General features: G+C 42.0%; 1 protein-coding gene across 6 annotated transcripts in view; it reads right to left on the reverse strand.

The window, feature by feature from the left end:
- The window catches only part of UNC13B (unc-13 homolog B), a 208,741-nt gene that overhangs the window by 180,049 nt on the left and 15,455 nt on the right, over positions 1–13,237 (reverse strand). For all 6 annotated transcript variants that reach the window (XM_014257005.2, XM_088054006.1, XM_014257004.2 and 3 more), the window contains exon 2: positions 2,030–2,059. In XM_014257005.2, coding sequence (XP_014112480.2) covers positions 2,030–2,059 — 30 coding nt within the window. The remainder of the gene's footprint in view (positions 1–2,029; positions 2,060–13,237) is intronic.

Consider the following 13,237-nt stretch of genomic DNA (forward strand, 5'->3'; position numbering starts at 1 on the left):
ACACTAAGCTGCGTGGCACAGTCATGCTCTGGAGGGAATAGATGTCATCCAGAGGGACCTGGACAGGCTGGAGGCGTGGGACTGTGCAAACGTCATGAAGCTGGTTGATGAGTAACTCAACATAAGCCAGCAGCGTGTGCTCTTGGCCCAGAAAGCCAAAAAGTATCCTGGGATGCAACCAAAGGAGTGTGAGCAGGAGGCTGAGGAACACAATTTATCCCCTCTATTCTATTGTGACATCCCACCTGGATTACGGCTTACACTTCTGGCATCTCCAACATAAGCAAGACAGAGAAGTGTTGGAGCAAGTGCAGAGGAGGAAACAAAGCTGGTAAGAAGAGTGGAGCACCCCCCCCCCCCCCCCATGAAGACAGGCTTAGAAAGTTGGGGCTGCTCAGCCTGGCAAAGAGAAGGTTGTGTGGAGATCTCACAGCAATCTTCCAATATCTGAAGGCAGCTACAGGGAATCCAGACAGGGACTCTTCATCAGGGACCATAGTGACAGGATAGGGCATCATCGTTACAAATTGAAAGGGAGAAAATTTAGTTAGATATTAGAAAGAAATTCTTTGCTGTGAAGGTGTTGAGACATTAGCACAGGTTGCCCAAGGAAGTTGTGGATGCCCAGTCCTGGTAGTGTTTGAGGCCAGGCTGGATTAAGGCACTGGACACCCTGGTCTAGTGGGAGGTGTCCCTGCCCATGGCATGGAACTAGATGACTCTTTAGGTCCCTTCCAAATCCTTAACATTCTATGACTGTATGATTGTATAATTTTAATGCATCATTGCTATGTGTTACTATACCAGAGCTTATCATCTAGCTTCCAATATCATAACATTAAGGGAAGAAACAGAAATTACATGATCCAGAAGCTCAGGAAGGAGTCAGAGTCACTGAATTGTGATTCCTACATATCCAATTATTCATTACTACATTACCCCTCCCTGTCTATTTTACTCCTGAATCCTCCTGGGACACTGAGTTTGTCAGAGAAGCCACATACCTTGCCTGAGTTAAACCTAGACTAAAGGACAAATCTTTTGCATTTGTGAGCAGGCTTATTGTTTAGAGAAAAGATAAAGCATACAGTGTCTCCTTTCCAGCCCTCAAACTCAAGCTTTCCTTCCCTGGAAGGAAAGGTTGGTGCACAGACAGATCTTGATCTGCTGTGGAATACAGATGAATCCTGGAAAGTTTTCTGCCATAATCTGAGGATGGCTATATCCAAATAGTTAATCTGAACAAATAAATTATGAATACAGTTGTGCAACTGTTTCAGATCTAAACACTTGAACAGATGTTATTTCAGAAGTTTTTATTTTTAAGTACTTTATATAAGTGCATTTTATATTTTGCAAACTGTACATCGAATTTCAAATTATAAATCTATTTGCTTGCTAAGGGATTCCTTGCTAGCTTCTGAACCACAGTGAAAAGAAGTTGCCCAGACTGTAAATTCTGGGTGTCACCAGCTGTTTGTTTTTGTTTTATTACACAGACACAAAACCTAGCGGATGGGGTTTTCATTCCAAGCACAACCATTACGGGCTGCCACATAAGAGAATGATTCACTTCTGCAGTTCCATGCAGCAACTCCAGTCAGGACTGAGAAGGCACTAAATCCACAGACGCAGACACCAGTTCTGCTTACTGGACGTTTCCAGATCCTGTTCTGAACAGGGACAGAGGCAGGATGAGATGAAAGGGCACAGAGAATGGGGAAGGGTGACAGTAAAGGAACACATTTCCTCATTCATCACCTGTTCAGTTTGTTGTTCCTTATTCATCAACCTGACAGGTTGAGTAGATAAAGGTTTCTTACCACTGTGACACCAGGTCACAGCCTCAAGTTTTCTACTAACTCAGACTGCCTGGATTCTCAAGGTAAATTAGGTCACTCCTAAGGAGAACATGAAGAAACTGAGATGAGGTGAACAAAAACTGGAGGGATCAGCACAAACAGCAGTGAGAGAGCAGGGGTCTCTCACTTGTTTGTTCATTGCAAACAAGCAGTAGAGCATGACTTACCTGGTGGTCCATGGAGTTTAGCTTTTTTTACTGTAAAGAGAAAAAAGGAAAAGAACAAAATAAGAGACTGTCAGTGACTTTATCCTGCTAGAGTTTCTTTGAGTTAAAGCATCACGTGCATCGTATTAACTGAACAACATCCCCTGCACAGTCCTGGTAGCTGGAAATTCACACTCAGTTAACAGATCTGGAGACAAAAACTCCTTTATACACCATGGCACCTCTGTAAGTGATGCACTTAAAAAAAAAATCACAGGCTTAATGTTTGGAAAGCAATGTGATATGTCTAATGCAAAGCAATCGAAACACCAGTCATTTGCAACCAGAGGTTACTGCTGCTTAGCAAGATGTCATTTCATACCACCTCAATTATAAAGTTACTTACAAAACACTCTGCAATAAATAAACATTTCTTTATAAACAAAGAAATTCTCCTAACACTGTATAACAGACTACAAATTGAAAATAATCAAGCCTGAATTGCAGCTCCACAAGTAGCTCTATACTGTGACATTGTCAATTAAATAAGCCAAACAAACAGCAGTGTAAACTCAAATGTCATTTTTACAAGCTCTACTCTCTTAATTTAATTCCAGGACAGTATTTATATATAAAAATAGAACTGTTAAAACATAAAACAGTATTGGCTCTTATCTCACCAGATGGAGAAGGTCCATGTCTACCTAGGGGAGATTTTGTTTACATTTCCCTTTTGCAAGCTCATATCCTCACTAGACTTGCTACATCTAAGCACTAAGAGAAGACATCTCTAGGCTCCAGCTAGTTTTCCCAGTGGAAAACTAACACTAAGAAGAAAACATATTTAACAAGATAGGAAGCAAGATATTCCAGAGAGCAAAAATATTTAAAAGCTGGTGCAGTGAAGTTTCCTCCAGAAAACAGAGCTGCCAATACTTAATAGAGGCTCACAGTGTCCAACTTTCAAGATAAAATTTCTGAAAAAAAAATTAAAAAATTAAAACAATTAAAAAAAAAATAAAATGTCCTGACATCTTTACACTCCGAGCTGCAACAGAGTGTGGTAACAGTCTTACTACTTGAGAAATTCTCCTTTGCGAGCATTTACAGTCCAGGTAGATGCTCGCACAAAGGAAAATGCGCACCAGGTACATTATGAATTGCAGGATGCAGCTTTCACCTAGACTGATAAGGCCACAAGCCTTTAGGTCCAAAATAAATTAGATAATTTTCTCCCAGATTCAGGGCCTGAAGTATTCCTGATGCTGAACCTAATGGTGCAAGCAAAACATACAATAGTGTGGGCCAGTATTTTTGACTGAAGATACACATGCCTTTAAATCTCCAAATCAATCTGTTTAATCACTGAGAAATATGCAGAACAATCTACCCTCTTTCTAGGTTCCACTGCATACCACACAAAAGCAGATATACCATTAAATACAACCCTGGAGTGGGCAGGCACCAGTTTATCTCTGAACCTCCCTGTTCCCCTCCTTTGCAAGAGGCAGGAGACAAAGAAACAAGTTCATGTGCTCGGGGAAAAAAAGGCAAAGGAAGGCAGGGGACAGACAGGAAGCTTCAGCTGGCCTCTCCCTGTTTCTAACAAGCTCAACTACTGTTAGCTGGGAAGCAGAGGCAACCCCAGCGTAGAAATGTGGTACTATTTGCTATAAAAACAGCTGGAGTGGGCCGCTGGATCCCAAACACAGAGAAGAGACAGCCTCTGCAGTGGCAACAGGCAAACTAAGAGACAGATGCTGTTTGTACACTGCGGTCACAGCCTCTAAATATTCAGAGGTTCTTTTGATGAAAGGCAGCAAACCCTCCACTACCTCAGCAGCTGAGAGGGGTACCTGTGTGGGATTTCTGCAAGAGCTGTCCCTGGGATATCAAGGGAAGCAGCCAGACTAAACAACAATCACAAGCCTGCTACAGACCACATGGCAAAAATGAATTCTTAGCAACTCCCAGGAATGAGCACCATGACTCTAGCAAAGTGCATGTAATAAATTGTGCCTTTAGCTGCAGAAATGGAATTTATAACTAAGAGCTGAATCACAAACCTGGGAGTCTCATCTCATCAGTAATTCCTTTGCTCTACCTGTAAGCCTGCATAGCATGTCCTAAAAGTTCTCAAGAAAAGTTACTTTGACATGTTTTTATTTTGTTAGCCCCATAGGAAAGCACTTCCTAGGGGTGTGCAGAAAGCATTGCAAAGGTGCAGCTCCCAGATCATCTCCCAGGACAGGGAGATGCAGGATTCCCCACATAAGAGCTTGAATTTCTGTGAGTTCAGAGCTGGAATGGGCTGCTAGGCACTGCTAAGGCCCAGCCCGTTTGTCAGCCCAGGGAACCTGCAGATCAGATGCATTGCACCAAACACCATGCACTATGCCAAGAAGGACCACAGCTTTCCAAAGAAACGCTACTAAAAAAACTTTTGTACCTACACCTGATCCTTCTCTCTTGTTAGAGCTCCTCTACGTCAACCTCTTACGGAAGGATTCAAAGTTAAGTTCTGAAGCTCTAGAGAAACTTGATGCATCACTTACTCAGTGTTACAGCAAAGGCTGGGAAGCCATTGCTACATGATGCAGCATTAAGTACTTTGAAATCAAGCCATGTGTAACAGCACCGTTTTATAATATAAAATCTAAGTTTTACAATATAAAATCCGATTTTTATAATATAAAACCTGTACCACAAAACAAAACTATTCGCTAGAGCACCCAGCAAGACCAGGCTTTACAGGTACAGTTGCTCCTGCATTGCCATAAAGCAAAAACATAATATAAGTTAATGGTGTAGATTAGGTATTTCCTGACTCACTCTGTTATCCCAAAGTACTCCTGGTCTCTGGGGAATGAGCATTTTTAAACCAGCTGGGGATGTCAAATTCTGCTCAGTTTCAAATGGCTCTCAGCAAACTGGACAGCACACTAAGTCCATCCATTCAGATGCAAACATCGAACTATGCCGATCCTATGCCACTGCACAGGATGAGCAGGACACCAAGGAAGGAATGAAAATTATAGAAAATTAGAAAGGAAGACAAGACCTAGTGCTTTGCACTGCCCTGTGCAAGCACTTCATGAAAGAGATGCACAGAGATGCACCTGCTCTCTCTGCACACAAAGATTCATTTAATCTCCAAGAAAGACTTGAGCATATTGGAGATACAGCTATTCCATAGAGTTATTAGAAAGCAGACAAACCTTGATGTAAACATTAAATTCATAGAGATTTTTTTCCTGTCTCTGAGAATCTCTCACCATTTTGGCATTACTCTAATGAACACACAAAAAAGAAACTTGGAAGTTTTGCCTGCAACTTACGAAACTAAACTAAACTAAGATTTTTTAAAAGCCACAGCAAGATCCCAGATGCTCTACAGCCATCACTAACAAAGGACTGGAGAGTCAGACAAGCTCCTAAAGACAAACACAAGAAAAGGAAAACACAAGCCAGAAATTGAAAAAAAATGTCCACCATCACTGTGGGAGGATGAAAAAACAATAGCAGAGTATACACTAGAGTATTCTTAAACTCAGTTCTAAGAAGAAAGCCTTGTTATCCACATCTTTTTCAAGCAGTCTAAATGATTTTTTTTTTTTCTAAGCAGGTGCTACATACACCACTGAGATAATTAAAATTAAGCACGCCAAATTACTGCAAGGCTCAGAAAACACTCTCTTCAAACTTCCTATGTAGGCACATGGTCTTATTCAGTCAAAGGGAGCCCAGGTGTTCTGAACACCTGTACATCCCGGATCACCTTTAACACTTGCTTGCAAGTGAGAGGAATGCAGCACAGGGAGTGCCCGAGCAGATGGCCAAAAGATTACATTCTAACTAAATCCAGCACATGACTTATCACCCGGTCACTCCCCACACTAGAACAAAACCTACATCTCTTCGAAGGGGACAATAAAGTGCTATGGAGGGGCTGTGGGAGAAATTAGAAGAATGGAAGGGCGCAGTTTTAATTACCACTTTTAAAAAGAAATTCAGTGCCAAAAGCAGAGCTTTCAAAATGCATTTCCTGATCAGCTACTTGATAAATACCTTCCTTGTCCCTGTGAAACACAAATGCAGCATTAATGCATTTTCAAGAGCACTCTAACTTCTACAGTAACTTTCCCCAGCTGAACAGCAGAATCAATATATATTTCCATTTCACCCTGCTTTTCTCACCTTTTCCAGGTGGTCAGACTTCAGTGTACAGTGACATGCAGCACGAGGTGCAAAGGTTGCTTAAACAACACAAGTAAGAGACCACAGCAAGCTGCTGATACTACCCAAGACTAAGTCAACACACCAAATTCACACCCATGTGCCCTCCAGCAGGCATGCAGGAGGAAGGGGAACCCTCTGTGAAGAATGCAATGGCTAGGCAGTGCCCGAGCCCCTCATTTTCTGTAACTCAATCTTTGGAAACAATTTTGCTGCCTGAATCCTGCACCAAGAGTTATAGCACACCTACCTCATCACAGAGGCAGAAACTCAACACCTCCTACTCACTTCTTGGAAGTTACTGATAAAATACATGGCAGGCTGGCAAATGGCTCAAGACTGGCAAGGACTGCCCTGTCCCTGGAGATCCCACCCTGACACACAAGGACCTTTCACTGAATCACAGAATGGGTCAGGTTGGAAGGGAACACAGTGGGTCATCTGGTCCAACCTCCCTGCTCAAGCAGGGCCATCCCAGAGAACACAGCACAGGATTGTGTCCAAAGGGTTCTTCAATACCTCCAAGGAGGGAGACTCCACAGGCTCTTTCCCTCCCCTGGAGATCAAAACATACACTACACTGTCTCTGTACACCCTCATCTTCCAGCTGAGGGTGAGGAAACCTTTTCTTTCCCACTGCTTGAACCCAAAAGGTGCTCCAGCCTGGAGGAAACAGGGGCAATGAAGTGATTTCACCAGTGATTTTAACTCAGTCACTATTTTGTTTCACACGATCCCTATTAAAGCCCAGCAGCATCAGTTATGCCATTAACTGCAATTCCAACTGCCATAGCAGAACAGCAGTACTGACTGTGCTATGAAGCTCTTCTCCTCCCTTCACAATTCCTAAGAAAGGAAAAGCTGGATAAAAGATAGTTTAGTGGTTTTTCCAAGTCTGCTACAAAGATTCAATGTGACACAGCCACCCAGATATTCCCAGCCTAAGACAGGCCTAATAAGAAAGGCTCCACTGCATCCTCATACATTTAGAGTTAAATTGTGTTCAGAAGGAAGAGATTTCCCTGAACTAGCTCAGAGAAAGGATAATTGCACATGAGGTCCCAGGGGACCCACCAGCATTCAGCAGTACCCCAACAGCTTCTGCTGTAACTGCAGTGCCCAGAGCAGGGTCTCCAACTTCTCCCAGCAGACCTCTGCAGAGCTGGGGCAGTTACTGCATACAAGGCTCCAGCGGTCTCAGTGTCTGCAGAGACAGGGGACCTGAGCTACATTCACTACTTTATACTTTGTTTTTCTGCCAAGCAAAACAAACCACTGGTTTACATATAAACATTGTTCCACTCAAGCAGGAAGAGAGTACTCTATGCCTCAGCATTCTCATTGAGAATGATGTGATGGAAACACAGTGGGTACCTTCACGGACCAACAGTCCTAAAAGCTGAGACTGAATTCACAGTACACAGGGGATAACATTCTGTTATTGCTTAATGTGAAAGAAGGGCTGGGCTGATCAGAGAACTGCTCTGCTGCCAGAAGGAAGAGCCACTGCAAAATGCCACTCTGCCTGGTAACCAGCAGAGAACAGGAAAATAGCGTAGATTTTCAACAGTGCCCAAAGATCTAAGGCTCCTTCTAAGGACAGAATTTTTCTGACATAGTACTTGAAACAATCCTGCAAAAATCCATTACCTCTTTGATTGAGGAAACTGGGGGGGAATGCAGATAGCCAACTTTACCTCAACTGAACTGAGGGATCGATCTGCTTTAATAAGTAGTCCAAAATAAATGGAACAGACGTGATACAAGTTCATTAATTTTTAATAGTTTGAAGAAATAAAAAAAAAATAAAAAGCCCAATATACCACAAAGCACTTACATACTGTATTTTCCAATCATGTAGCAAAGAGCTTTCTTCAATTTGACCATTCTGAATGCCCACAGGACAGACTGACTTGCCCTTCCCAAGGCTTTGGGAACCACAGCAAACAAAAGGAAGACACATTCCCTTCAGCAACCAGGCATTACTCACATGACTCAAGGATTCTTCTCAGGAAGGGGTTGGGCTAAAGAGAGTTTTTAATCTGTAGTCTGTGATAACAAATTGAACTACCCAAGAGATTTCTGTATTGCCAGATGTCTTGAAAATGAATTAGAATCCTTCCTAATTCACATGAATTAGCATCTTCCTGCTCAGATGATCTGCAAATTCATTACCCTGTCCAGAGGCACACAAAGCTACTAAGTTTATTTGATTTACAATACAATTTCCAACAATCAGCTTTCTACCAGCCACTCCACCCTTCCTGCTCACTGGACAGTGACTGATAGCAGGTGGGACATGTGACTGCTTGCAGGGTTTTCCAAATCTCTATGCTACGGAGACACACACTCAGTATTCCCATTCAAGGTTCAGCACTACATAATGTACACATCCCAGTGACTCCCCCACACTGCCAAACCTCACTAGATGTTCCCCTGTTCCTCTAAATACTCTGGTCAGTTGAGATCCAGCCCTTGCATGCACACAAGAGTCACAACCTGCAGAAGACAGCACCCACTTGCTCCCTTCTGTAGTCTGGACACTCCACAAATTGGGGGCTCACAGCTAAGTCCCAAGGGGATACTGCTGCTTGTTTCTGGTTACTAAACTTGACCCCAACATTTGTTTCTTGCCAGAATTTTCACTTGTATGGGATGAATTTTGGTGAGCAAAGTATTGAAGCATAAGCAGAAAATACCTAGCTTTTATAGGTAAAAGCTATATATTACAGTCTTGTCTAAATCTCTACTACTGCCATAACCCATAAACATCAGAGCAACACAGCACAGTGACTGGATGTCTGGACTACTTCCCAGTACTTCATGCACATAAACTTGGGAGAGTTTGCAGGACAATATGATGGCAAATCTACACAAGCATGAGCAAACCCACAGTTTGCTGGTCCAGTTATAAAATTAAGGATATATACAGCTATTTTTTTCAACCATATAGTCTGATCCCCTCCATAAAGCAGGTAATTTCATACCTTCTGCAAATATTGTCACTATTCAACTTAGCTTTTGCAGAAAACCTTGTAAATGTATATAGCACAGCTAAGCTTGCATTATAGCTTCATAGTATTCCACTTCTTCCATCCCTATCAAAGTTACTAGATAATGTAAACAGAACAAATTTAAAAACTGTGTAGGAAACCCTTTCTGGCATTTGCACATACTCCCCACATTCTCACAGTACACCTGGAGGAGCAGATAAACTTTGCAAATCCTTTGGCAACAGCTGTTTAGCTGTGGGGGTTATTTTATAATAAAAGTCAGTCCTCATCAGCAAAAGAAGCCTTCTTTTAAAAGGTTCTACTTCTCTAAAAGGTATTTCATGCAACAGAAGGGGTGACAATTTACTTTCTATATTAGTTTAAAGTACTAGGCAGTTAATGCAAGTAGACTTCTAAACACTTTCAATGACAAAACAGATTTAGACAGTTAAGAGACACATCTGGGTCCTGTTTACAGGTTAATCTGTTACCAGATCTGATTTGACACACTGACTTAATATCACACAGGTTTTCAACTTCCTGAACTGAAGGGTTTCATATGTATTCTTGTTTGTGCATAGCTGGAGAACTCATCTGTCTGAAACACTCCTTGAACTACTTCACCAACAGAAATTCACAGGTGAAGAAAGCACTACTGAAATTAAAAAAAAAATAAAAAAAATAGTGCTGCAGAAGATATGGGGACTGCAGTTGTGAACAGTTTTGGTCAGAAAAATGAAATGTGTCTCAAACACAAACTGAATTTTACTACAGAACTGCAGAACAGGAAAAATGGAACTTAAACTACATATCCAACTTGTAGAAGGCAACTGTGACGGGACTAAATGCAAAAGGAAAACTAAAGTGGTCTGCAACTGATTCCTTCCTTGATGTAGACATCAGATTGCTCTTCCAAATTCTTACACCAGCATTTCTCAGGAAAGTAGTATCAGGATGCAAGGTCAGGCTGTTGTTTGTTAGCTTGAAAATAGTATTTGAAGTAGAGCAACTAGGACAGGGTTCATAGAGAGGAAGGGCGGGAGGAGATTCACAAAACAACAGGTCCCAAAACCCAGAAGTACCCTCATCTCTGAGCTTTTAAGTAAATACATTGATTTTACTAAAAAGCCAGCACACAACAGGATCTACACTGCCAAAATATGTACAATACACCATGGCCATTCAGTACTTCAAGTGAAAACCAGCATTTTAAAACGTGCAGATCATTTTATCCAAAAAAGCCTCAGGAGATCGTAACAATAAAATGCTTAAAACATTGATAAGCTATTTGGTAAACCACAGCTCAAATCTTTATTACATTAAACATTAGCACTTAGTGGAACTTCTGCTTTGCAATAGAAGCTGCAAGAAGTTTACTCACAGCCGATCCAAGAAAAAGCTTCCTGAAAGGCAGTAGGAAGCATTCAATTGATTTCAGATAAAGAGCAGCTGAAATAAGCTTGACATTATTGTTTTTTCTGTCCAGGAGGGGGGGCAGGGGGGAGAAGTACTCATGAACCATACAGCCAAGAAAGCTAGAATCAGAATCTGGAAGCAGTAAAGAAACTGGAACATGCAGGTCTTGAACTTTACAACCTTCTGAAACAGATCTGCACTGCCAGTGAGTCCAGAGCATCAAGAGACCATTAAATATTCTCCGGATTTTAAATTAAATGTACTTGGAACTAGAAAAAGTCCAGACAGCTTGTGTGGTAAAACTCTGAACAGGAGAGAGGAGGAGGTGGCAATTGAGGCGTGGAATTCCCAACATCAGAACATTCTTTCAGAAATTCCCATCAATGCCGATGCTCTTCCAGGCTCTGAGTGTATCTAACCCCTCTTCTCCTGCTTGCATGGTCCCCCAGCTCAGCTGGCAGGCAGGTAATCTCAGGACACTTCTCCAGCTAGCACAAAGCAGACTAAACCCCTGAGTTCAAGTCATCTTTCAGTTAATTACAACAATAATCGAGAATCATAAGCCAATCATTCGGTCCATGTTGGAACTCACTGAAATGACAGCCACCCAGTGCTTAGACAAAAATGTTCCCTCTACAAAAATGCATCTCAATATCATCCTTAAAGGCCATGCAGAAAGTGTTTGCACCAGCTCTCAAGAGCCCCACAGCTAGTGCTGGAGTACAAGGAGCCTCCAGCCTGCATGCTGCTCTGCAGAGAGCCCTTTACCTCATCCCAACCTTTTCAACTTAACAGGCAACAATCACAATCTCAGTGCAAACTGACAAGTTAATTCTACCAAGGCAAGAATCAGCATCCTCAGATGCTTATTCAGAACTGTGCTTTGCTCCTTCATAATGTTCCCACAAACATATTAATATCTACCTGAAATTTCACTTTGCTCTATAGCTGTTACCTCAACAGCCACTGGCCTGAGCCAAAAGCCTGATCTCTGAGACACACAGTGGAGCATTCAAACTACCTTCAGATGGTTTTATTCATTGAGAAAATAGTCTGAAATGCCAATCCTATTTCTCCATGAAGAGCCACAACCAAGTAACATAAGAATTTTCACAAGCAGGTGCCACAGAGACCCTTTTTGCTCTCCCACAGATGTTTGCCTTCTAGTCAATGCCTCTCCCCCTACCAGCACCATGATGATGCCAGTCAGTTTTTTAATTCATTGCTCCCAAAACATCAGTTGCTTCACTAAGTCTGACAGTCTCACTGCTCAAATTAGATGCTAGAGTTCCCAAAAAACACTTTGACATCAATAACATCTTGCACTTGGGTCCCAAAGCAGATGTCTTCTGCCCTGCAGACCAAGAGGCTCCTTCCACACCTTTGGCAGGAGTTTGTACTAAGAGAGATAATATATTATGAGAGTGAGGGCTGCAGAACAAGCCCATTAGCCTGTACCCAAACAAACATCTAGGTGGTTCCCAGAAAAGAGCATGACGTAATGATACAGGAGTTCCTGCTCCACAAATTAATATGCCTCTAGGCTTAGAATGCAGAGGTGACAAAGTAGCTTCTGGTCTACCACCAAATCTCCTCCATCACCACTATAATCAATGCTTACAGGTGCTAGCAATTTCAGGTGAATTCCACTTTGGTATTTTTTCAAAAGCTAGGAGGAATACATGCTTCAGACACCTTATTTCATAGTTTAGCCTTTTTACTATATATATTGGTTGTCACTTGACAGCAGTATTGGATGTTTTAAAGTAGACAACACAAGTAAACCCGTATCGCTCTGCGTCAAGAAGAAAGGGACTAGCAAAGCAAGGCAGGATGCTTTGCTACCTGTTTGACACAGTAAACAGAGTCTGGCTTTTTTTAAAACTGAAGAGCCTCCCCCCCAACCACAACACACAAAAGAAAACTCATCAAATTGTAAGTGGGGCTCTAAGCAGAGAGCTAAGTACCTTTTTACTACCACCACCAGTCCTCAAGGGCAAACACATACATCTTAGCTGACTGAGTAATCCTAGCTTTGGCCTGACTTAGCACAAGCAGGTGAGCATCACCTCCAACTGATTGGTCTGGATCAGTTATACTTTTCTTGAGAAGTGGGAAAACAAACAGACTTAAGTTTTCTTATGATGTGCTTACAAGACTCTGCTTTTGTCCAAAGTTTGCTCTCCAAGGGGCTGGGGAAGCAGAGCATGGTGATGGAGAAGTGGATTTGATACTATTTGTGTAGCAGAACACCTTGCAAACAACAATGAAACTGAGGACTTAGCCAGCTTCCCTGATTCCAGTGGACAGCTAAATCCACCTATATTCATTTACCCTACAAATACTTAAATCAGTTCCTAAAAAACACAGCTAGGAGAAATCCTTGCAACATCTATTTCTTCCTTTTTTAGCTGACCAACACAGATACATTTCTGAAGATCCACCAAAGTTTCTGCTCAGCAGCTGCTTTGAACTGAGCAGTGAGGACAGGAACAAAATCTCTTATTCAAATCACAGAGATTATAAGAGGTTAATCCTCCTGACGCTGGCAACACAGACAGCTCTGTCAGGCGACCTGGTTCCC

The sequence above is a fragment of the Pseudopodoces humilis genome, chromosome 4 (genome assembly GCF_049639895.1).
Source record: "Pseudopodoces humilis isolate 2021_Gansu_Grassland_sample_001 chromosome 4, ASM4963989v1, whole genome shotgun sequence".
NCBI classification, from domain to species: Eukaryota; Metazoa; Chordata; class Aves; order Passeriformes; family Paridae; genus Pseudopodoces; species Pseudopodoces humilis.